Source organism: Monomorium pharaonis, chromosome 4, assembly GCF_013373865.1.
Source record: "Monomorium pharaonis isolate MP-MQ-018 chromosome 4, ASM1337386v2, whole genome shotgun sequence".
Classification (NCBI taxonomy): Eukaryota; Metazoa; Arthropoda; class Insecta; order Hymenoptera; family Formicidae; genus Monomorium; species Monomorium pharaonis.
Genome location: NC_050470.1, coordinates 1316847 through 1341938, shown reverse-complemented (window position 1 = coordinate 1341938; position 25092 = coordinate 1316847). Strand labels below are relative to the sequence as shown.

At 24.8% G+C, this 25092-nt stretch overlaps 7 protein-coding genes across 7 annotated transcripts; all 7 read right to left on the bottom strand.

Moving 5' to 3' along the window:
• Window positions 1–120: 120 nt before the first annotated feature.
• On the bottom strand, window positions 121–3395 carry LOC105828803 (odorant receptor 13a). The gene is made up of 6 exons (XM_036285476.1): window positions 2463–3395; window positions 1846–2197; window positions 1212–1442; window positions 1005–1118; window positions 419–574; window positions 121–277 (listed from the first exon to the last, which is right to left on the bottom strand). The coding sequence occupies exons 1-6, from the start codon at window positions 2717–2719 to the stop codon at window positions 227–229; spliced, it is 1161 nt and encodes a 386-aa protein (XP_036141369.1). The 5' UTR covers window positions 2720–3395; the 3' UTR covers window positions 121–226.
• An 11-nt stretch (window positions 3396–3406) lies between these two features.
• On the bottom strand, window positions 3407–5837 carry LOC105828805 (odorant receptor coreceptor). The gene is made up of 4 exons (XM_036285792.1): window positions 5682–5837; window positions 4354–4467; window positions 3706–3861; window positions 3407–3566 (listed from the first exon to the last, which is right to left on the bottom strand). Exons 1-4 carry the CDS (start codon window positions 5835–5837, stop codon window positions 3516–3518), a joined length of 477 nt encoding a protein of 158 aa, XP_036141685.1. The 3' UTR covers window positions 3407–3515.
• A 1487-nt stretch (window positions 5838–7324) lies between these two features.
• Window positions 7325–10166, bottom strand: LOC105831249 (odorant receptor 4). Its single transcript, XM_012671249.3, has 6 exons — window positions 9876–10166; window positions 9355–9709; window positions 8808–9035; window positions 8219–8332; window positions 7568–7723; window positions 7325–7409 (listed from the first exon to the last, which is right to left on the bottom strand). The coding sequence occupies exons 1-6, from the start codon at window positions 10130–10132 to the stop codon at window positions 7359–7361; spliced, it is 1161 nt and encodes a 386-aa protein (XP_012526703.2). The 5' UTR covers window positions 10133–10166; the 3' UTR covers window positions 7325–7358.
• Window positions 10167–11364: 1198 nt separating this feature from the next.
• On the bottom strand, window positions 11365–13995 carry LOC105831254 (odorant receptor 13a). Its single transcript, XM_036285459.1, has 6 exons — window positions 13711–13995; window positions 13087–13444; window positions 12465–12695; window positions 12273–12386; window positions 11684–11839; window positions 11365–11537 (listed from the first exon to the last, which is right to left on the bottom strand). The coding sequence occupies exons 1-6, from the start codon at window positions 13965–13967 to the stop codon at window positions 11487–11489; spliced, it is 1167 nt and encodes a 388-aa protein (XP_036141352.1). The 5' UTR covers window positions 13968–13995; the 3' UTR covers window positions 11365–11486.
• A 760-nt stretch (window positions 13996–14755) lies between these two features.
• Window positions 14756–16654, bottom strand: LOC105831250 (odorant receptor 13a-like). The gene is made up of 4 exons (XM_036285472.1): window positions 16243–16654; window positions 15677–15790; window positions 15013–15165; window positions 14756–14862 (listed from the first exon to the last, which is right to left on the bottom strand). The coding sequence occupies exons 1-4, from the start codon at window positions 16435–16437 to the stop codon at window positions 14812–14814; spliced, it is 513 nt and encodes a 170-aa protein (XP_036141365.1). The 5' UTR covers window positions 16438–16654; the 3' UTR covers window positions 14756–14811.
• A 1357-nt stretch (window positions 16655–18011) lies between these two features.
• On the bottom strand, window positions 18012–22218 carry LOC105828994 (odorant receptor 22c). The gene is given in 7 exon segments (XM_012667601.3): window positions 18012–18607; window positions 18758–18913; window positions 19436–19549; window positions 19877–20104; window positions 20469–20823; window positions 21078–21286; window positions 21288–22218. Coding segments are annotated over 7 exon segments (1161 nt in total). The 5' UTR covers window positions 21336–22218; the 3' UTR covers window positions 18012–18556.
• A 26-nt stretch (window positions 22219–22244) lies between these two features.
• LOC105828995 (odorant receptor coreceptor) lies at window positions 22245–23470 on the bottom strand. The gene is made up of 3 exons (XM_036285474.1): window positions 23397–23470; window positions 22601–22756; window positions 22245–22407 (listed from the first exon to the last, which is right to left on the bottom strand). Exons 1-3 carry the CDS (start codon window positions 23445–23447, stop codon window positions 22357–22359), a joined length of 258 nt encoding a protein of 85 aa, XP_036141367.1. The 5' UTR covers window positions 23448–23470; the 3' UTR covers window positions 22245–22356.
• Between the last annotated feature and the right edge of the window lie 1622 nt (window positions 23471–25092).

Here is a 25092-nt window from a genome sequence, read left to right as displayed (position 1 = left end):
AAAACAAAAAGTTTTGCATTAAAAATTTATATTACTTTATAATAAATATAATCTTAATATCTGTAATTTAACTACAAAGATTAATAAATAACAATTAATAACTTCTTAATAACAATTTACATTTAAATTACATCTAACTGATATTCTTTTACATATTGACTTTAATTACATATTGACATTAATTATTTTACGATTTTAATAAAATCATACTGCGTTCTTTTTTGGATCAATACATAGCATTCAAGACGGATGCATACGACACTGAAGCCTTCATGATCTAAAAAAGCAGAAAAAAAATTATTTTGTCTACAAATTACATTTATGCACAAGAACACATGTAATAGATTAATTATACGTATAATTATAAATAAAGTTATATATTAAAAATTATACGTTCAAAAAGTTTAAAAAATTGTACATTTGTAAAAGTTTCGAGTGACATGTCCATCATTTTTCCTGCCGTTATTATTAATCGCTTCTGAGATCTTATTATTATAAATAATATAATTTTATTTTGACGGGGTGACATATTATACCACAGCGAATCATACGTTGCATTAGCAATTAATTCACCCTAAAATCGAGTAGTATTAAATGCAGTATTTATTTGTTCCACTTATTTGACAGTTAAAGTGTTTTCTAATATTATTGTCAATATTTAAAAAATATTATAAAGATTATAAAAAAAAATAACAAAAAACAGGATAGAGAAAAATAATTTTAAAAAATAAAAATTTATTATATTCAAAGTTTTACTACAAGTATAAAATATTATAGATTTTTAGTGGAAACATTGATAAACATTGATAAACATTGCCTAATTTTAGAAATTAAATATTACAACACATGTTAACGTTTTATGTTTAAAATATAATAAATGTATAAACTATATAAGTGTTTTTAAAAAAGAAACTTTTTCTAAAACCTAAAAAATATATAATTATATTAAATAATATTTTATACAATGTAATTATTATTGGTTAAAAATTTATTTAAATACTTACTTTTAATCTAAGATGATCTCCGATGAAACAAATAATAAAGACTTCAAATGTTACAGCAACATAGGCAAAAATGGTTTTTATTGTTATAAAAACATCAGTTCCATTATGAAAAGACTAGTTTAATAAACAATGAAAAGAAAAAGAAATATATGCATATATAATTAAACTATAATATACAAATTATTCCACATTTATTAAAAAACTTACAATTATGATGATAAATCCTAAACAACAAATAACTAAAGTATTCCAAACAACTTGCATCAGTGCAATGAACGAAAAAAATTTCTCAATATTTTCAGAAAATGAAATAATTCTGTTATGTCTTTCGATTAACATTCCAAATAAAGTCGCGGAAGATTTATGAAGAAAAATACTCTTAGAAATATTTTTGAATTCGTGACACATGATATCAATTTGCCCGCTTACATGTAGCACCTAAAATATACTTAATCTTTTAAAAATTATATTTACTGCAAAAAATAAAAGAAAACAAAAATATAAAAAAATATTTGCTAAAAATTCTTGTAAACAGCATGCTCCGAATACAATAATACAGAAAGCGTAATATTAAACGTATTTTTAGTAATTTAATTAATTTATTTAATTATTTAAAATAATGCATTTTGCAAATTTATTTATAATTTTTTTCTAAACCTGAAATTAATAACACTTTGAAATTCTTTCGACAAAAATGTAACAATTTGTATATAAGTTTTACAAATTTTTATATTTAATGTATAATAAAATTGTAATGCGACAATATTCACATTACCATGCGACAAATTATTTTGTTTTATTAAAATTAGTAACAAATAAAAATGTAAAATGTAAGAATTACCAAAGTAAAAATTAATCCATTTATTAAGCAAAGCACACAGACTTGTAGTATCACATGAAAAAATATTGTTACAAACAGAAACTCAAACACAAGCCATTGTTGAGTTTCGAAAGGAAAATATATCTTTATAGGAAACTGTAAAGTGTCATTCTGATCTTCAATTAAGAATACGAAGCGAATTACGTATTCGCCTAAAAGATAAAATATCGCAAAAATCGTAACGACACTCAATATAGCATTAGAAAAGAAATGCGATATATTAGCGTTAATAGTCATTATATACAAATGTTGATCAAATTTGATACATTCGCGCCAATCATTATCCATAGCAGCCAGAAGTTGATGAAAAACTCTGCAATATATGTTATTTCAGATACTTCTATTAGATATTTTTGATACCAAAATTGCTTTTTTTTTTTTTTAATTATTGTCTTTTGCACATCAACATTTGAACTAAATTTTAGGTAAAACTAGTAAGTCAGTTACAATAAATTGGATCAATAATGTAATTTAGAAACTGGAAGGTTTTTTTTATTTGAATTTATACTATATTTCTTTTTTGTAAACATAATAGTTAAAACAATTAAACCACTACACAGTGTAGTAGACAATCTTACCGTCGATGTAGCCACAAACCAATTAATTTAAAAATTGTCAAACTGTAATCTAAAGTTACAGTTAAACCGTCAATAAGATTTGAGAGCTCGCTAATCTTTAGATGTTTAATGATATACCAATACTGGAAATACTGCATAATTATTGTGCTTAACGTTAAACTCAACCAATAAATAATAGAATATGGGACACCCGGCCAAATACCGAGAAATCGGAGACCAATTTTCAGCACCGGGCTGATAGTACTTGTAATTGTCATTTATCAAGTTTTTAGAACATAAAAAAATGTAGATCAATGTATGTGCACATTTGTTGGCTACTTTAGTTGAGAAAGAAATGAGAGTGCATTGTCCGCAAACTTGAAGTTCATCCCTACACGGTGCGTCCCCACTCAAATGAACATGGATCAATCACTATTATAAGTCGCGACTGTAAGTCGAGATAAAACTCATTATATAGATACACTATAATTTTGAATAGATAATGTACACTTGGACAGAAAAGTATCAAAGGTAACGTATACCTAAAAAAAATAGCTCACTTCGTGGTAACCTTTTCTGCAACTTTTTCTTTCCTCTATAACGTAATTACATCGACAAGAAACAAATGTTCGTTTCTTACCAATTGTGAAAATCATGAAATGTATGACAGACGGATAATGGTTATACATTAAGTATTTTAAACAAATGGCATCAATTGTATTTCAACTTCTAGTTAAAAAAATATAATGCTGTAAGAGAAGAAAACAGTATAGTTAATCAAATCGGCAAATTCAAAAATTTCCTTTGATAATTCAGGAAATATTATGGTATAGACATACTTAGAGAACAAGTTTCGAAAATAATGAAGTAGCACAATTGGAGATATTATAAATATTTACACATGTCCTCGAAAAAAATAAAACATTATATAAATAAAAATTTTTTAAATAAAATTTTATATTAAATTAATAACACACAAAAATATTATATTAAATATAGTTAATATGTTCTATCTTATTGACTTATATATTCATTAATTATGTTATCTTTTCAGCAAATGTATTTTCTTCTGTATTAATACATAGCGTACAGAACAGATACATATGACACTGACGCTTTCATGATCTAAAAAAAAATTTTTTAATTAAGCAAATTAACTCTATTCGTGTTTAAAGGATATATGTCACGACAGATCAAACAATTAACTAATATACATAAAATATACAATTTTTAATAATTAAATCAATATAATTTAAAATCTTACACTTGTAAAAGTTTCAAATGACATATCCATTACTTTTTCTGCCGTGATCGTCAGTCGTTTCTGAGATCTCATTATTATAAATACTATAATTTTACTTTGATGTGACGGCATATCATACCACAACGTTTCATATATTGCATCAGCAACTGATTTACTCTAAAAACGAATGCAAATGTAGAATGTTAATGTCAAATAGAGCGATTTTCTTCACATTTGTTCTTATTTAACCAACTTATGTTTGACACAGATAAAATTTCTTTTTAATATTATTATCAAAATTAGAATCATATTCATATAAAATTATTAGAAATTTATTATTTGTTCCTATTTTTATTTTTAGTATTATACATGTACTAATAGTTTATATTTGAAGAATACATTTAGAATTAATTAACGAATACTTACGCAATATTTATAACATTTTGACATATTATATTTAAAGATATTATTGTATCTTTTTGAAATAAAACGCATTTATATATAAAAAATTAAATATTTAAAATAATATTTTTATATTGTAATATATTTTTAGATATACTATCTTTATTGAAAAGAAATGTTATATACGTATTTCTAACATTATGTCAACAGAATTATATAATTAGAAGATCATATATGTATGTACAATTAATTATTTCGAATATTTACCTTTGAGCTAAGATATTCTCCAGCAAAGCAAATGACAAAGACTTCAATTATTATAGCCAGGTAACCACCAACTGCTTTTACTAATACGAAAATTCCATTTTCAGCATGAATAGACTAGTTTAATTATTTTAAAAAATTTAAGAAATAATACATATATTAATCATTATACAAATTCACGTTCGAAATATTTTTCCTACGTCATTTTTAAAATAAAGGAAAAAATGCTTGTTTCTATTGTATATTTAAATTGCATTAAAAAAAAATAAGAAACCTTGTTAGAAAAACAATGTGCAAAAAAATAAATTTAAATAAAATGTTAACAAACTTTTTCAGAAAAATGTTTGAAACAAAGGTTTTAATTTCTTCACATGTTATCTAGATCTGCAGTAAAAAGTTTATGTTATATTTTAAAAATTTAATATACTCTTTAAATAGTCCATTTCTATTGGTTAGAGAAAGGATCCGAAAGTTAAAAATATTATTATTCGTTTAACGTACACGCTTATTAAAATTTTTAGGATTTTAAATGAAATCATTTTCCTTTATTTTAAAATGGACAATTTAAGATCATCTTTCTTGCAGTACTTACAATTATAATAAAAAATCCCATAAAACAAATAACTAACGTATTCCAAATAATTTGCATTAACACCATAAAAGAGAAAAGTGTTTCAATATTTTTTGAAAACAAAATAACTTTATTATGTCTCTTAATTAGCTTTCCAAAAGATACGGAAGATTCATGAAGAAAAGTATTCTTAGATATATTTCTAAATTCATAACACATTATATCAATTTGTCCACTTAGGTGAAATACCTAAAATATACTTAAAGTTTTGCAAATCATAATTATTACGTGTAAAAACTTTTTATAAAAAGTTGTTTTTAGTACAATACAAGAAGAATAGAATAAGTTATTTAATTGTACAAAAAACTGATTTCATAAAAGTGATTGTGAATTTTTTAACACTGTTATTATAATTTAAAATTGTATACTTAGAACTATAACAATTCCTACAAAACAAATTTTTGTAACTTAAAAAAAATTTTTATATAATAATTACGCGTACGTTTACAATTTTGCATTAAACATTACAATTGGTTACATAAAAAATAAAAATGTATATCAAAATATAAATTACCAAAGTCAAAATTAATCCATTTAAAAGAGCAATTGTGAATGAGTGTAGCATTGCATGAAAAAATATTGTAACAGCAAGAACTTCAAATATAGGCGATTGTTGGGTTTGAGAAGGAAATTGTATTTTTATGGGAAACTGCCGTAAAGTATCATTGTGATTTTCAATTAAGAATACATAATGAATTACGTAATCGCTTAAGAGATAAGGTACCGCAACAAACGCAATAAAACTCAATAAAGTGTTAGAAATAGAATGCGACATCTTCGCTTTGATTGTCATTACATGCAAATGCTTATCAATATTGATACATTCGCGCCAATCATTATCCATAGCAGCCAGCATTGTATGAAAAGCTCTGCAATATGTTATTTCAAATCGTCATACATTTCAGACACATTATTTATTCGATTGATTAAAATAATTAATGTTGTATATTTTAATATGCGAATTAAGATTTAAAAAATAATATAATGTCATTTTCGATTATAGAAAAACGGATACAATAAAACATACACACACAATTATAAAAGGATTATAAGAATCATAGGTTTAACTATTACAACAGTGTACGATAATATACCTTACCGACGATGTATCCACAGACTAGTCAATTTAAATATTGTCAAACCGTAATCTAGAGTCGCAGTCAGACAATCAACAAGATTTGATATCTCGCTGATCTTCAAATGATCAAATAAGTATACATATTGGAAGTACTGCATGATCAGCATGCACAGCATAAAACTCATAAAATTAATAGCAGAATATGATTTGCCTGGCCACATACCCAAAAGATGTAAGCCAACTTTTAACGCTGGACTAATACTAGATGAGATCATCGTTGGAGATAATTTTAAAAATTATTTTATAATTATTTAAAAAATAATATTAAAAATGTGACAAAAAAGAGATCAGTCCCGGTACATTTGTTCTGACGTTTAGGTGAATAGGAAATGAGGATAAATCGTTTATTTCTTCAAGCGTATCCCCCACACAATACGTCCCCACTCAGGTAAATATGGATCAATCGCTATTATACTTTGCGTAGTACGATAAGTTAAGAATTCATTATTTCAACAGGCTATAATTCCAAACAGTTTGATATCATGTATTTCAAACAAAATGGCAAAGATATTGTACAGCTATAATAAGGCAAAAAAAGTTGCCTATAGAACAGTTTCATTTTTTGCAATTTTTTTCTTTAAAACGAAGTATTATAGACAAGAAAAAAGATGGTTTACCGCGTTTCCTATCAAATAATAAGAAATTATTAAGTGCACAATCATGATGATCAAATATTCTAAGCAAACGGGAAAATTACATTCATGGAGTTAAACTTCTTATCTTTGAAGTAATACAAGGAGAGAACAACAAAGAGAGAAGTCACTGACTGAGGCTGAAATAATGAATTTTCTTTACTAATGGAAATGTTACTACAAAAGTTTATCTATTTAAATAATTTAAAAAGTAAAAAATTTGCAGTTAGAAGTATTACTTGTCTCTTGGCAATGTAAACTCAACAGAAAGAAATAAATGTCTATTACGTTCTGTGCATCACAAAAATTGTTAAACGTACAGCAAAATAATTATTTAATTAGGTATTCTAATACAACCGGAACTAAATTATATTTGTGAAGTACAACCTATAATTTTTAAAAAGGTAATATAAGGGAAAACAAAATTTTAGAGACATAATAATGAGTTATTTTCTTTAATAATTCTAAAAATACAGAAAACTGGTAAAGTGTAAAATTTGTAAAATTTTAATACACAAAAAATTATATTAAATGTAGTTAATTTATCTTATTGGATTATATATTTATTACGTATGTTACTCTTTCAACAAATATATTTTCTGCAATATTAATACATAGCATACAGAACAGATACATATGATACTGACGCCTTCATAATCTAAAAAAAAAGTTTCTTTTATTAACTAAATCTACTATGTTTATTTTTAAGAAATCATATATCACGACAAAAACTTAACTATAAAAAACTTAGCTATACATAAAATAAACTATATTTTAATAATTAAATGTTTAAATTAAAATAATTTAAAAGCTTACACTTGTAAAAGTTTCGAATGACATATCTATCATTTTTCCTGCCGTGATCGTCAATCGCTTCTGAGACCTCATTATTACTAATACTATAATTTTACTTTGATGTGACGGCATATCATACCATAGCGTTTCATATATTGCACCGGCAATTGATTTACTCTAGAAACAAATGCAAATGTAGAATGTAAATGTCAAATGCAAAAGTTTTCTTCACATTTATCCTTATTTAATCAACTTATTTCAAAAAGATAAAATTTGCTTTTAATATTATTATCAAAATCAAAAGAATATTCAAATATTCTCGTTATTAAAAATTTATTATTTGTTTATGTTTTTATTTTTAGAATTATACATTTACTAATAATTTACACTTAAGGAATACATTTACAAATAATTAACAAATATATATGCATTTTTTATAATAATGGTTTATAACAAACATACTGACATATTATTCTTAAAGATATAATAGTATTTCTTTTAGAATAAAAAACATTTATATATAAAAATTAAGTATTTTTTGTATTGCAATATACTTTCAAGTATATCTTTATCGAAAAGAAATGTTATATATGTTATGTATTTTCATCATTATGTCAACAAAGTTATGACATTAAAAGATCATAGGTAAAATTAATTATTATTAATATTTACCTTTAAGCTAAGATATTCCCCAGCAAAGCAAATGACAAAGGCTTCAATCATTATAGCTAGGTAAGCACCAACTGTTTTTATTAGTACGATAATTCCAGTTTCATTATGAATAGACTAATTTAACAGATTAGAAAAAAAGTTTAAGAAATAATACATGTCATTATTAATCATTACACATATTCATACAATACGTCTCAGACATTTTTTCTTTTTAAAATAGAAAGAGAAATGATTCTTTTTAATCCATATTTAAATTACATTTAAAGAAATAAGAAACTTTGTCTCAAACAATATTATAAAAAATAAATTTGAATAAAATGTTAATAAAAGCTTTTTCAAAAAAAAAAGTTTAAACAAAAGTTTATTATTATTTTTATAAGTAATCCGTGTGTGCAGTAATATGTATACGTTATATTATAAAAATTTAACATAATTTTTTAATAGTCCTTGGGTTAGAAAAGAAAACGGAAGTTAAAAATACCATAATTTAATTAGCATACACAATTATAAAAATCTTTGAGACTTTTAATAAAAATCAAGTCCCTTTATTTTAAAATAGGTTTGGGATGGTCTCTACTACGGTACTTACAATTATAATAACAAATCCCAAACAACAAATAACTAACGTATTCCAAATAACTTGCATTAACGCAATAAAGGAGAAAAGTGTTTCAATATTCTTTGAAAACAAAACAATTTTATTATGTCTCTCAATCAGCATTCCAAATAAAAATACGGAAGATTTATGAAGAGTATTTTTAGAAATATTTCTAAATTTATAACACATTATATCAATTTGTCCACTTAGGTGAAGTACCTAAAATATACTTAAAGATTTGCAAGTTATAATTATTACGTTTAAAAAAACCTTTTATAAAAAAGATGTTTTAATTACAATAACACAATAAGAATAAAATAAGATATTCAATTATACAAAAAACTGATTTTATAAAGTAATTGTTAATTTTGTTAACACTGTCATTATAATTTAAATTTTTACACAAAACTATAAAAATTCTGTTAAAACAATATTTTACCAAGCTAAAAAACTTTAACATAATTACGTGTACGTTCACAATTTTACATTAAAAATTGTAATCGGTTACAGAAAAAATAAAAGTGTAAATATGTATTACCAGAGTCAAAATTAATCCATTTAAAACAGCGACTGTGCATGAGTGTAGCATTGCATGAACAAATATTGTTGCAACAAGAACTTCAAATATAGGCGATTGTTGGGTTTCAAAAGGAAATTGTACTTTTAAAGGAAACTGCCGTAAAGTATCATTATAATTTTCAGTTGAGAAAACAAAATGAATTACGTAACCGCTTAAGAGATAAAGTATTCCAGCAATCGCAGTAAAACTCAATAAAATGTTACAGATAAAATGTGACATATTCGCTTTGGTTATCATTTCATGCAGATGCTTATCAATATTGATGCATTCGCGCCAATCATTATCCATAGCAGCCAAAATTTTATGAAAAGTTCTGCAATATGTATATTCCAATATGCGATTTAAGGTTTAAAGAATAATATCATGTCACTTCTAATTATAAAAAATAGAATCAACGATAAAACATACACACGCAATTATAAAAGAATTATAAGAATTATAGTTTAACTGTTACAACAGTGTACGATAATATACCTTACCGACGATGTATCCACAGACTAGTCAATTTAAATATTGTCAAACTGTAATCTAGAGCCGCAATCAGACCGTCAAGAAGATTTGATACCTCGTTGATCTTCAAGTGATCAAATATGTACATGTATTGGAAGTACTGTATGATCAGCAAGCTCAGCATAAAACTCAACCAATTAATAACAGAATATGAATTGCCTGGCCACATACCCAGAAACTGTAAGCCAACTTTTAACGATGGACTAATACTAGATAGGATTATCATTGGAGATAATTTTAAAAATTATTTCAAAAGTATGAAAAAAATTATGTTAAAAACGTGAGATCAGTCTCGGTACATTTGTTCTGACGCTTAGGTGAATAGGAAATGAAAATGAATTGTCCGTTTCTTTAAGCGCAATCCCCACACAATACGTCCCCACTCAGATAAATATGGATCAATCGCTATTATACTTCGCGCAGTATGATAAGTTGAGAATTCATTATTTCAACAGACTATAATTCAAACAGTTTGATATCGTATATTTCAAATAAAATAGCAAAGATATTGTACAGCTATAATAAGGTAAAGAAAGTTGCATATGAAACAGTTTCATTTTTTGCATTTTTTTTCTTTAAAACGAAGTATTATAGACAAGAAAAAAAGTCTTGATGTCTTTTCACATTTCCTATCGAATAATAGAGAATTATTAAATACACAATTATGATGATTAGATATTCTACGCAAACGGAAAAATTGCATTTATGTAATTAAACTTCTAGTCTTTGAAAGAATATATGAGGAGAACAATAAAGAGAGAACTCTCTAAATGAAACAGAAATAATGAATCTTTTTTACTAATTCAAGAAATGCTGCTGCAAGAAACTTGTCTATTGAACCAATTTAAAAAGTAAAAAATTCACAGAAGTATTACTTGTCTCTTGGCAACGTAAATGCAACAAAAGAAAACAAATGTCCACTACGTTCTGAACACCGCAAAAATCGTTAAACGTACAGCAGAATGACAATAATTATATAATTAGATATTCTAACCAAACGGAACTAAATTATATCCGTGAAGTTCAACCTACAGCTTTTAAAGCGTTAATATAAGGGAAAACAACAAATTCTAGAGGTATAACAATGAGTAATTTTCTTTAATTATTCTGGAAATGTAAAAAACTTGATTAAGAAAAAAAATTCAGATGTAAAAAGGTTTCAATTGGAGATGGCATAAAAATATATATTTGTAAATGTGTCTGTACTCATGCAATACGACATAATATCTACACAAAATAACGAGTAATTCTTTAATAAAAGATTAATATCTAAAAATGTTTGACGCACTCCGCAATAGTTTTTTAAGTAAGCATGTATACAAAATATTATAATAACATACAAAAACAAAGAAATATTGCATTTAAAATTTACATTTGCTTTATATTAAATTACAAATTGCTTTATATTAGAAATAATTTTAATTTAGGTAATTTATTAACAAATATTAATAAATAACGGTTCACGGATATAATAACTTGTTAATAACAGTTTACAGCTAAATTATCAAAATTTTTTTACTTATTGACTTACATTAATTACGTTATAATTTTAATGAAATTATACTGCATTCCTTTTTAAATTAATACATAGCATTCAAGACAGATGCGTAAGATATTGATGCTTTCATGATCTAGAAAAGCAAAAATAAAGAAATTAAGTGTAGTATACAAATTACATTTAAAATGCACAAAAAACATATAATAGACTAATCATAAGTATAATTATAAATAAAGTTTTATCTTAAAATTATACGTTTAAAAAATTAAAAAACTGTACATTTGTAAAAGTTTCAAGTGACATATCCATCATTTTTCCTGCCGTGAATGTTAGTCGCTTTTGAGATCTTATTATTATAAATAACATAATTTTACTTTGACGTGGTGACATATTATACCACAGCGAATCATATGTTGCACTGGCAATTAATTCGCCCTAAAATTGAATAGTATTAAAGACAGCGTTTATTTATTCCACTTATTTGACAGTAAACGTGTTAAAATTATTGCCAATATTTAAAAAATATTACAAAGATTATGAAATATAGAAGCCAGTAATAAATAACAAAATATATAATAAGGAAAAGATAGTAAACAATTTAAAAATTAATTACATTTAAATTTTACTACTACTTCTCGAATATAAGGTATTAATGTTTCTAATAAAAACTTATTGATAAATATTTTTTAATTTAGAAATAATTATTATAATACATGTTAGCGTTTTATGTTTAAAAATATAATAAATTAATAAACTGTTTTTAAATAAAAAACTTTTTAGACTTACACAAATACATAAAATAAAATTTTATGCAATATAATGTATTTACGATTAACATTATTGATTAAAAATCTACTTAAGTACTTACTTTTAATCTAAGATAATCTCCAACAAAACAAACGATAAAAACTTCAAATATTATGGCAAAACACGCAAAAATAGTTTTTACTGTCACAAAAATACCAGTTCCATTATGAAAAGACTAGTTCAATAAACAAAAGACAAAGAAATATACACATATGTATAATGTCACTTATTATACATTTATTATAGAACTTACAATTATGATGACAAATCCTAAACAGCAAATGACTAAAGTATTCCAAACAACTTGCATCAGTGCAACAAATGAAAAAAATTTCTCAATATTTTCAGAAAATGAAATAATTCTGTTATGTCTTTTGATCAACAATCCAAATAAAGTCGCGGAAGATTTATAAAGAAGAATACTTTCAGAAATATTTTTAAACTCGTGACACATTATATCAATTTGCCCGCTAATATGTAGCACCTAAAATATACTTAAATCTTTTAAAAATCATGTTTATTGCAAAAAATTAAAAAAATATTTCCAAAAATATTTGTTAAAAGTTCTTGTAAAGAATGCTTTAAATTTAACGATACAAAAAGCATAATATTAAGCGTATTTTCATTAATCTATTTAATTATTTAGAAAAACTTATTTTACAAATTTAATTATTTATAATTGTTTTTAAGGTGGGATTAATAACACTTTGAAATTTCTTAGGCAAAATGTAACATTTTGAATACAAATTTTACAAATTTATATATTTAATAAAATTGTATAATGAAGTTATTACAGTATCCACATGACCATGCGACACAATTATTTTATTTTGTTAAAATTTATAACAAATAAAAATGTAAAATGTAAAAGTTACCAAAGTAAAAATTAATCCATTTATTAAGAAAACTACGCAGACATGTAATATCACATGTAAAAATATTGTTACAAACAAAAACTCAAACACAGGCCACTGTTGAGTTTCGAAAGGAAAATATATCTTTATAGGAAATTGCCGTAAAGTGTCATTGTGATCTTCGATTAACAATACAAAATTACGAATTACATATTCGCCTAAAAGATAAAGTATCCCAATAATCGTAACAACGCTCAATACAGCGTTAGAAAAGAAATGCGATATATTAGCATTAATAGTCATTATATACAAATGCTGATCAAAATTGATACATTCGCGCCAATCATTATCCATAGCAGCCAGGAGTTGATGAAAAACTCTGCAATATATGTTATTTTAGTCTATGAGATACTTTGGATAGCAAGATTGCTTTTTTTTAAATTGTCGCTTTTTGCACATCAACATTTGAGCTAAAGTTTAAATAAAACTATAAAGTCAGTTACAATAAATTGGATTAATAATGTAATTTAAAAACTGGAAGATTTTTTTAATTTGGATATATATTTGTTTTTTGTAAACATTAATAAATGGTTATGTTTACAAAAAATAAATTAAACTACTGCACAGTGTAATAAACAATCTTACCGTCGATGTAGCCACAAACCAATTAATTTAAAAATTGTCAAACTGTAATCTAAAGTTACAGTTAAACCGTCAATAAGATTTGAGAGCTCGCTAAACTTTAGATGTTTAAGGATATACCAATACTGGAAATACTGCATAATTAATATGCTTAAGGTCAAACTCAACCAGTAAATGGTAGAATATGAGACATCCGGCCAAATTCCTAGAAATTGGAGACCAATTTTCAGCACTGGACTGATAGTACTTCTGATTGTCATTTATCAATAGTTTTTAGAACATAACGAAATGAAGATCAATGTATGTGCACGTTTGTTGGCTACTTCAGTTGAGAGAAAGAAATGAGAGTGCATTGTCCGCAAACTTCAAGTTTATCCCTACACGACGCGTCCCCACTCAAATGAACATGGATCAATCACTATTATATGTCGCGACTGTAAGTCGAGATAGAACTCATTATGTAGATACACTATAATTTTGAGTGGATAATGTAAACTTTGACAGAAAAATATCGAACATAATGTATACTTAATGCTAAAAAAACAACTCACTTCGCGGCAACTTTTTTTGCAACTTTGCCTTTCTTCTGCAATGTAATTATGTCGACAAGAAACAAATGTTCACCGCGTTTCCTACCAATTATAAAAATCGTTGAATGTATGATAGACGGATAATGATTATACATTACGTATACCAAAAAAATGGCATCAAATTGTATTTCAACTTCTGATATTAAAAAATATATACAGTGTAAGAAGAGAAAACAATACAACTGATCTATCGAATTAGCAAATATTTTCCTCTTATAGTTCAGGAAATATTATGATATAACCATACTTAAAAAATAAATTTCAAAAAAAAATTGCACAATTGGAGATATTATAAATTTTTAGTTAGAAATGCACTCAAAAAGATAAAATTATAATATAAATATAAAATTTGTAAATAAAATTGTATATATTAAACTAATAATACATAAAAAATTAGGATTTATTAAATTTCTAATATTTATTCTTAAACTACACATTGTTAATGTATTTTATTATATTGACTTATATATTTATCAAGTATGTTATTCTTTCAGCAAAAGTATTTTCTTTAGTATCAATACATAGCGTATAGGACAGATACATATGATGCTGACGCTTTCATAATCTAAAAAAATTATTTTAATTAAGTAAATTTGCAATTATATGTTTAAAGGATATATGTAACTATCAAGCAAAAAATTAACTAATTATACATAAAATAAATTAACTTTAATAATTAAAAAAATGTTTAAATTAAAAAAATTTTTTTAATTACACTTGTAAAAGTTTCGAATGACATATCCATCATTTTTCCTGCCGTGATTGTCAATCGCTTCTGAGATCTCATTATTATAAATATAACTTTACTTTGATGTGACGGCATGTTATACCACAGCGTTTCGTATATCGCATCGGCAATTGATTTACTCTAGAAATAAACGCAAATGTAGAATATAAATGCAGCGGTTTTCTTCATATTTGTTTTTAATCAGCTAATTTATTTAATTAAAAAAAAATTTTTTTTTTAATAATATCAAATTATGAAATTAGAAAAATATTTAAATAATATTATTAGAAATTTGTTATTTGTTTCTATTTTAATTTTCATAAATATAAATTTACTAATAATTTACATTTAAAGAATACATTTACAATTAATTAACAAATTTTTATAACAATATTTTACAACAAACGTGCTAAGATGTTATGTTTAAAGATATAATTGTATTCTTAGGGGAAAAATATATTTATATATAAAAAAATTAAATATTTTAAATAATATTTTTGGGGATTATAATACATTTTTAAATATATAATTTTTATGGAAAGAAACGTTATATATATGTATATACATATATATATTTATTTTTAACATTATATTTACATAATTATGTGATTAAAAGATCACATGTAAGCAATTATCTATTTCGAATATTTACCTTTAAGCTAAGATATTCTCCAGCAGAGCAAATGACAAAAGCTTCAGTCATTACAACTAGGTAACCACCAATTGTTTTTACTAATATGAAAATTCCAGTTTGATTATGAATAGACTAATTTAACAAATTATAAAAAGAATTTTAAGAAAAGAATGCACATTATATTAATCACTCAACACATTCATGCAGAATGACAAACTTTCCCTTTTAAAATAAAAAATGTTTTTTTGTAGATTTAAATTACATTTAAAAAAATAAAAACTTCGTCTCAACAATGTAAGAAAAAATTAATTTAAATAAAATGTTACTAAAATTTTTCAAAAAAATGTTAAAAACAAAGGTTTTTTTTGCATGTAATTTGAAACTGCAGTAAGAAATTTACATTGTTTTAAAAAATTAATACTTTTGATTAGTCCATTTCCGTTAGTTAAGGCCGGACCAAAAGTTGAAATTATTGTTATTTAATTAGCGTACACAATTACTAAAATTTTTGAAATTTTTAATAAGAATTACTTTTTTTTGTTTTAAAACGGATGATTTAGGATTGTTTTGATTTCAGTACTTACAATTATAATAATGAATCCCAGACAACAAATAACTAACGTATTCCAAACAACTTGCATCAACGCAATAAAGGAGAAAAATGTTTCAATATTATTTGAAAATAAAACAATTTTCTTATGTTTCTCAATCAGCATTCCAAATAAAGATAGGGAAGATTTATGAGTATGCTTAGAAATATTTCTAAATTCATAACACATTATATCAATTTGTCCACTTAGGTGAAGTACCTAAAATATACTTAAAGTTTTGCAAGTCATAATTATTACGTATAAAAAAAAATCTTTCATAAAAAGATGTTTTAGACAACAACACGATAAGAATAAAATAAGCTATTCAATTGTACAAAAAACTGATTTCATAAAAGCAATTGTAAATTGTTTTAACATTGTTATTATAATTTAAAATTTTACACACAAAAATATAACAATTCCCCTAAAACAAATTTTTGCTAAACTAAAAAAATTTATATATAATTGTGTATAATATATTGACAATTTTGCATTAAAAGTTACAATCAATTACATTAAAAAATAAAAATGTATATGTAAATATATATTACCAGAGTTAAAATTAGTCCATTTAAAAGAGCGATTGTGCCCGAGTGTATCATTACATGAATAAATAGTGCTACAACAAGAATTTCAAATACAGGCGATTGTTGAGTTTCAATAGGAAATTGTATCCTTATAGGAAACTGCCGTAAAGTGCCATTATAATTTTCATTTAAGAATACAAAATGAGTTACGTAATCGCCTAAGAGATAAAGTACGCCAACAATCGCATTAAGACTCAATAAAGTGTTAGAGAAAAAATGCGATGTATTCGCCTTGTTTGTCATTACATACAAATGCTCATTAATATTGATGCATTCACGCCAATCATTATCCATAGCAACCAGGATTTTATGAAAACTTCTGCAACATGTTACTTTAAACCGTCATACGTTTTAGACACATTCTTCTTTCTATTGCTTAAAGTAATTAATGTTGTACATTTTAATATACGATTTAAAATTTAAAGAATAGTATTGTCACTTTCGATTATGAAAAAATACATCAACAATAAAAGTCAAAACACACACACACACACACACACACACACATACACACACACACACCTTATAAAGAATTATAAAGTTCATAGTTTAACTATTACAACAGTATGTGATAAAATATTTTACCGACGATTTATCCACAGACTAGTCAATTTAAATGTTGTCAAACTGTAATCTAGAGCCACAATCAGACAATCAATGAGATTTGATAACTCGCTGATCTTCAAGTGATTAAATATGTACACATATTGGAAGTACTGTATAATCAGCATTGTCAGCATAAAACTAAACAAAGTAATAGCAGAATATGAAGTGCCCGGCCATATACCAAGAAATTGTAAACCAACTTTTAACGCTGGACTAATACTAGATGGTATTATCATTGGAAATAATTTTAAAAATCTGACAATGTAAAGATCAGTCTCGATACATTTATTCTGAAGTTTAGTTTAGAAAATGAGAGTGAATTGTCCGTTCCTTCCTCATACTTCCCCCACACGACACATCCCCACTCGGATAAATATGAATCAATCGCTATTATACTTCGCGTAATACCATAAGTTGAGAACTCATTATTTCAGCAGACTATAATTCAAACAGTTTGATATCGTGTATTTCAAATAAAATAGCAAAGATATTATACACCTATAATAAGGTAAAGAAAGTTGCTTATGGAACAGTTTTATTTTTTCAATTTTTTCTTTAAAACGAAATATTATAGACAAGAAAAAAAGTCTAAATGACTTTCCACATTTTCTATCAAATAATAGAAATTTACTAAATACACAATTATGATGATTAGATATTCTACAGAAACGGAAAAGTTACGTTCATACAGTTCTGGTCTTTGAAAGATAATGAAGAGAGAACAACAAAGAGGAAACTCTCAGACTAAAACTGAAATAATGCATTTTTCTTTACTAATTCATTAAATGTTACTGCAAGAAACTTGTTTATTTAACCAATTTAAAAAATAAAATTTTGTCTGTTAAAGTATTACAGATATTCATTTACAAATATATCAACAAAATATATGAAATATGAATATTAATGAGGTATGTAATTTTCTAGTAAAAAGTCAGTGTCTGAATTGTTTAATGCAGTTTGCTGGTTTTTTAGAGAAAATATATAATGTGTAATAATAATGTATAATAACGTATTTAATTTATTATTAAAAATTTGTCACATGTTTAAATTAACGACTTATATTAGTAACTACGTTATACAATTCAACAAACAAATATTGTTTGTGTTGGTTAATGTTAATACATAGCAATCAAAACGGAAACGTAAGATGCTGATGCCTTCATAATCTAGAACATTTAAGTTAAAAAATTTAATGAGATATTCGAACTATATATTTATGAATAAAAATACGTGCTGTATTACCTTGCAAAACTAAACTATATAAAATTATATTGATTTTCTTAATAACTAAACGTCTAAAAGATTTAAAAAATTACACTTGTAAACGTTTCAAATGACATATATAACATGTTTCCTGCTGTGATTGCCAATCGTTTTTGTGATCTCATCATAATAAGCATTATAATTTTACATTGATTTGACGACATATTATACCACAGCGTTTCGTATGTTGCACTGGTAATTAATTTGCCCTAAAAATACAGGTAGTAATTAAACAAAGCAGCATATTTTTATTTGTTTTCATCTGTTAAACTTTAATATTTAATATCAAAAAATTGTCTTACGATAATATAAATATTATAGTCAGAATCAGAAATTATTTACTTATTTTACTTCTATTTTTATTTTCAGAATATAGAAGTTTTACTTATAATAAATAATTAACTAGTAAAATACTCAAAATTGGTAAACATTTTAATATTTAGATATTTCTTCTTTTTTGTTTTATTATATGATATTTTAAAGTATGTGTTATAAAAATCTTTTTCTAAAATAAAAAACATTTTTACTTATAAATTTGATTATCTTAAATAATATTTTTATGTGTGTTGTGTGTGTGTATTGTACATATTATCATATTTTTATTAAAACATTCTTATTAAAAAGTGCTCTTTTATTATAATTTTTATTATTATGTAATTATTTGTTAAAATTTTATTAATTTATGTTTAAAAATTGTATATTTACAATTAAACACACTTCTGAATGCTTACCTTATGGCTAAGATATTCTCCTACAAAGCATATAAGAAAAGCTTCCGTTGTTATGGCAAGATAAGCAAGGACAGTTTTCATCAACATGAAAACACCAGCTCCATTATAGATGGACTACACAATAAACATCAAATATAAAAACAAATACAGAAACGAATTGAACGTATGACGAAAGTTATTGCAATTATAGTCATACATTTAAAAAAAAAAGTAATATATTCAATAAGATATGTTATTGCGAGCTGCCGCAATTATTACAGCACACATGCCGTTATTACAGATATACTCAATACAATAATACATGCTATTGCAGTATCAACATTGTACTTGCATTAATAGCAAATATTATTGTATTGAGTATTTGATGTAGTTGGCATCCCGCAATCACATATATTATTGGCTATATAACATTTTTTTCTGTGTATATATCGCAGTACTTACAATTATAAAAACAAATCCTAGACAACAAATTACTAAAGTATTCCAAACAACTTGCATTAATGCAATAAAAGAGAATAATTGTTCGATATTGTCGGAAAATGAAATGACTTTATTATGCCTCTCGATCAGCATTCCAAATGGTACGGAAGATCCATAAAATAGAATATTTTTTGAAATATTTTTGAATTCCTCACATATAATATCAATTTGTCCACTTACATGGAGCACCTAAAATATACTTAAATTTCTGCAAAAATTATAATTATTATATGTAAAAAAAAGTTTGTTAGTAAAAAGTGTTTGTATAATTTAAAAAATACATTAAATATATTAATTGTCATATTATATATTTATATGTTGACCGTAAAATATTTTTATTAAACCAACATTAATTATATTTATTTTAAATTTTTATGTAGAAAAGCAGCATAAATTTATGTATTGTGTCACATATTACAAAATACAGACTAAAAAAATTATTTAATGTAAAATTGCAACAGCATTTATGCTTGTAAGTTTGTACAAATTCTATACACAAAGTAATTCAAAAATTAATCAAAACTGACAATAACAAATGTACAATATAAGTTACCAAAGTAAAAATTAATCCATTTACAATGGCGATCGTCCATAGCTGTAACATTGTATGTATAAATACTGTTACAGCAGTAAATTCAAATATCGGAGATTGTTGAATGTCAAATGGAAATTGTATCTTTATAGGAAGCTGGCGTACAGTATCATTATATTTTTCAGTTACAAATACGAAACGAATTACATAGTCACCTAAAAGGTAAAGTGTTGCAACAATTACATTAAAACTCAATAAAGCATTAGAAAAGAAATGCGATATATTAGCTTTGATTGTCATCAGATATAAATGCTGTTCAATATTGATACACTCCCGCCAATCATTATCCATGTCTGCTAAAATTTTATGAAGAACTCTGCAATAGGTTAACATGTTACTTAAAAATTGGCTGTTTCAGATATAATTAATATTTCTTTTAGCAAAACAAATGTATATTCCAATATTTTAATAAAGGCTTAAATGATGATACTATATCATTTAGAGAAAATCATCTAATAGAGAAAATCAAGTATGTATGTCAGGAAGTAAAAGAACAATCTTATTTCTTAAATACATGATCTGAAAAAAGTAGTAGACTAAAATATTACACAATATAATAAATTATCTTACCGACGATGTAGCCATAGACTAGCCAATTTAAGAAATGACAAACTGTAATCTAGGGTCACAACCAAACTATCAACAAGATTTGATAACTCACTCATCTTCAAGTGATCAAATACGTATAAATATTGAAAATACTGAACAATCAGCATGCTCGACATAAAACTCGACCAATAAATGGTAGAATATGACACACCTGGCCAAAAGCCCAAAAAATTGAAGACCAAATTTCAGCGCTGGGCTGATAGTACTTGTAATTGTCATTTGCCAATAATTTCAAAAATTTTATAAAAATAATAAATAGTTCTAATACATATGTTTGGTACTCTGGTTGAAAAAAAAATGAGAAAGCACCGTCAGTTTCTCCAAGTTCATTCTCACACGATGTGTCTCTGCTAGTAACATGGATCAATCGCTTATACATCGCATACTATGAAGTCGAGATAGAACTCATTATTCCTATAAACATCCTATAATTTTATTATACTGTCTGCCAGAAACACATTAAGTGTATTTCAACCATGATGTAACAAAGATATTGTATAGATAAAATTGTGGGAAAAGAAACAGTTTCATGCCTATCTGTTTTTTTTTTTTTGCAACTTTGTCTCTTCACAATAAAATTTAATCAAGAGATAAATGTCCAACGCGTTTTCAACCAATGGCAAAAATCATTAAACCACAAAGCAATGGTAATTACATATTAGATATTCTACGAAGAAAATTAAATTATGAGCAGCTCAACTTCCGTTCTTAGAAATAAAATGAGGGGAGAATAAACACTTGAACTGCGATCAAATCTAATGATGAATAAATTTCCTTTAATAATGATTCAGAAAATGTATCATGTAATACTTGCTTATAAACTAAGTTCTAATAATAAAAAAAATTTGCGATTTGTTACATGCACAGACATATAGTACATGCACCCGCACTGAAATATACCTATTCAGATCATATGCGGTCTTTTAATAAAGATTCAATGGCTTAAACGACACACACTATCATAAATCTGTTTTGGATAAAGGTATATATTATAATTAATAATAACTTTAAAAAATACAACATTAATTGCATTAAATGTTTTTTAATTTCTTCACTTGTACTTTAACTAATTTATTTTTCAATTTACTCAATAAACAGCAAAAGTTGATAAATAATAATTCTATTTTAATAACAGCTTAATTACATATTTTTTATTAATACTTATAGATTATTATCTTATATTAATTATATTTTATATTGCGGTTAAGTACAACAAATAAATATTTTTTTACTAGTTTAATTAATACATGGCATTTAAAACGGATATATATGATGCTGTTGCCTTCACAATCTAAAAAAATATAAATGTTAAAAGAAATTAAATTTTTTAATTACAAACTGTATTCAAACATAAAAAACATGTCGCAGCAGACTTCAAAATTAACTACAAACTTTATAAAATAAAATAGTAATAAATTTATAAAATTATCCTTTTTATTTTAAAATTATATAATAATCAAGTGTGTAAAAGTTTGAGAGATTACATTTCCAAAAGTTTCAAATGACATATCCATCATTTTCCCTGCTGTAATCCCTACTCGCTTCTGACATCTCATTATTATAAATATTATAATTTTACTCTGATTTGGCAACATATTATACCACAGAGTATTGTATGTTGCATTAGAAATTGATTTAGTCTAAAAATCATTAAAATAATGTTACATATATTTTTTTATACGCACTTTTATTTGTTTTATTTAGTTGATAAGTAATTGTTATATATTTTATATATTTATATACATAGGAATTACAAAAATATTCTTAAAAAGTTGAAAAATAGAAAAAATAATTCAAAAAAACATTTTTTTTTAATAACTTTTTTATTTTTAAAAAGAGAAAAAGAGAGAAGGAGAAAGAAACAAAGCTCGGTTGTTATGTTTTTGTAATATTCATGCACTTAATATGAGATTTAAAGCAAATCTTGCTCAGGGTTTGCTACTACTTTGTCACTAGACAACGCAGCGCAAGTTTTATTATATTTAGCTTTTTTTACAAATTTATCGTCATAATACTATAAAACTTGCTCAGTGCTTTTGTTGCCAATGTCTGGATACGCAAGCTTTGCCAACAAAACATAAGCTTATTGATAAAACAGATAACTTTGAATTTATTTTCATCTTTATTTTATTTTCATCTTTAAGCAAGTTAGATGTCAACCTAGCAACAATTTGCTATCCATTTGTTAACTAAGAATTGTTATGTTCTTTTATAATTTCCATTATTGCGTATTATGTTATAAAATTTTGTATTTAAGATTAATTTTTTCTCAATACTTACCTTGTAACTAAGATATTCTCCAGCAAAACACATTAAAAATGCTTCACCCATTATACCCAAATAAGCAAGGCCAGTTTTCACTATTGCGAAAATACCAGTTTCTTTATGAATAAACTAGTACAATAAATAATTAAAAGAGAAATTATTAATGTACAAAATATTAACCATCATGCACTTATAAGTACTTACAATTAAAATGATAAATCCTAGACAGCAAATAATTAATACGTTCCAAATAATTTGCATTAATGCAATAAAAGAGAAAAGTTTTTCGATATTCTCGGAAAATGAAATAATTTTGTTATGTTTCTCAATCAGCATTCTAAATGAAGGTATGGACGATTTATAAAGAAGCGTATTTTCACAAATATTTTTGAATTCTTGACATATTATATCAATTTGTCCGCTTACATGAAGAATCTAAAATAAGCTTTTTCTGTAGAAATTCCAAAATTATTGCATGTTTAAAATATTACTTTTCATAAAAGATGTGTTTTAAGTACGACAATACAGTGTAATATTTGTACATAACATTTAATTACTCGACTATCCGATTTTTTTATACTGACAATAATTTTGAAGTGCTACTGTTGATAAATTTTTATCAAAATGCTAATTCAAATTTAATATAATTTTTACCATTAAAAATTTGGCTTTTTAAAGTAACATATAATAAAATTTTGTTTACATTAAAATAATGTTATCTTAGTTATTTCAACACATTACAACCTATAAAGTAAAAAAATTATTTTTAAAATCCTTAATTTTAGTGATAAATTTTTATATAGTGTAATTTAAAGTTATTATAGAAAAATACAAGTAGCACTCCAGGATTAATATCCGTACTTCAATATTTTTTGCACAGTATAGATTTAAAATATGAGAAATTACCAAAGTAAAAATTAATCCATTTACAATAGCTATTATGCTTGAATTTAACACAACATGTAGAGATAATATCATAAAAAGAAGCTCGAACAAAGGCGATTGTTGAGTTTCATGGGGAAATTCTATGTTTATAGGAAATCGTCGTAAAGTATCATTGTAGTCTTTAGTTAGAAATATCAAACGAATTACATAATCCCCTAAGAAATAAAGCACTGTAGTAATTGTATTAAAACTTAATACAGCATTACAACAAAAATGCGATATATTAGCTTTGACTTGCATAACACACAAATGCTCATCAGAATTGATGCAGTCTTGCCAATCATTATTCATAGCAATCAGGATTTGATAAAAAATTCTGTAATGTGTTGATTTAATCTGTCAGATATTAAAATAAAAGAACATTGCATTTTCTTTCGCAAAACCACTAATATTGTATAAATATTTGAACTTAGATGATGATATCAAGTCATTAAAAAAAATCGAATAAACAATGTGTATTAAAAAAAGAAATATTATCTTAAAAAATATTATCTATGAAACGCCATGATTTAGCAAAGTACTTTATTACAATATGTTATCTTACCGACGATGTATCCACAAACTAATCGATTTAATAAATGTCAAACTGTAAACTAGAGTTGTTATTAAACTGTCAACAAGATTCAAGAGTTCACTGACATTAACATGATTAATTATATACAGATATTGGAAGTACTGTATGATTATCATGCTTAACATAAAACTCAACAGATAGATAATATAAGAATATGATACACCCGGCCATATGCCGAGAAATTGAAGGCCG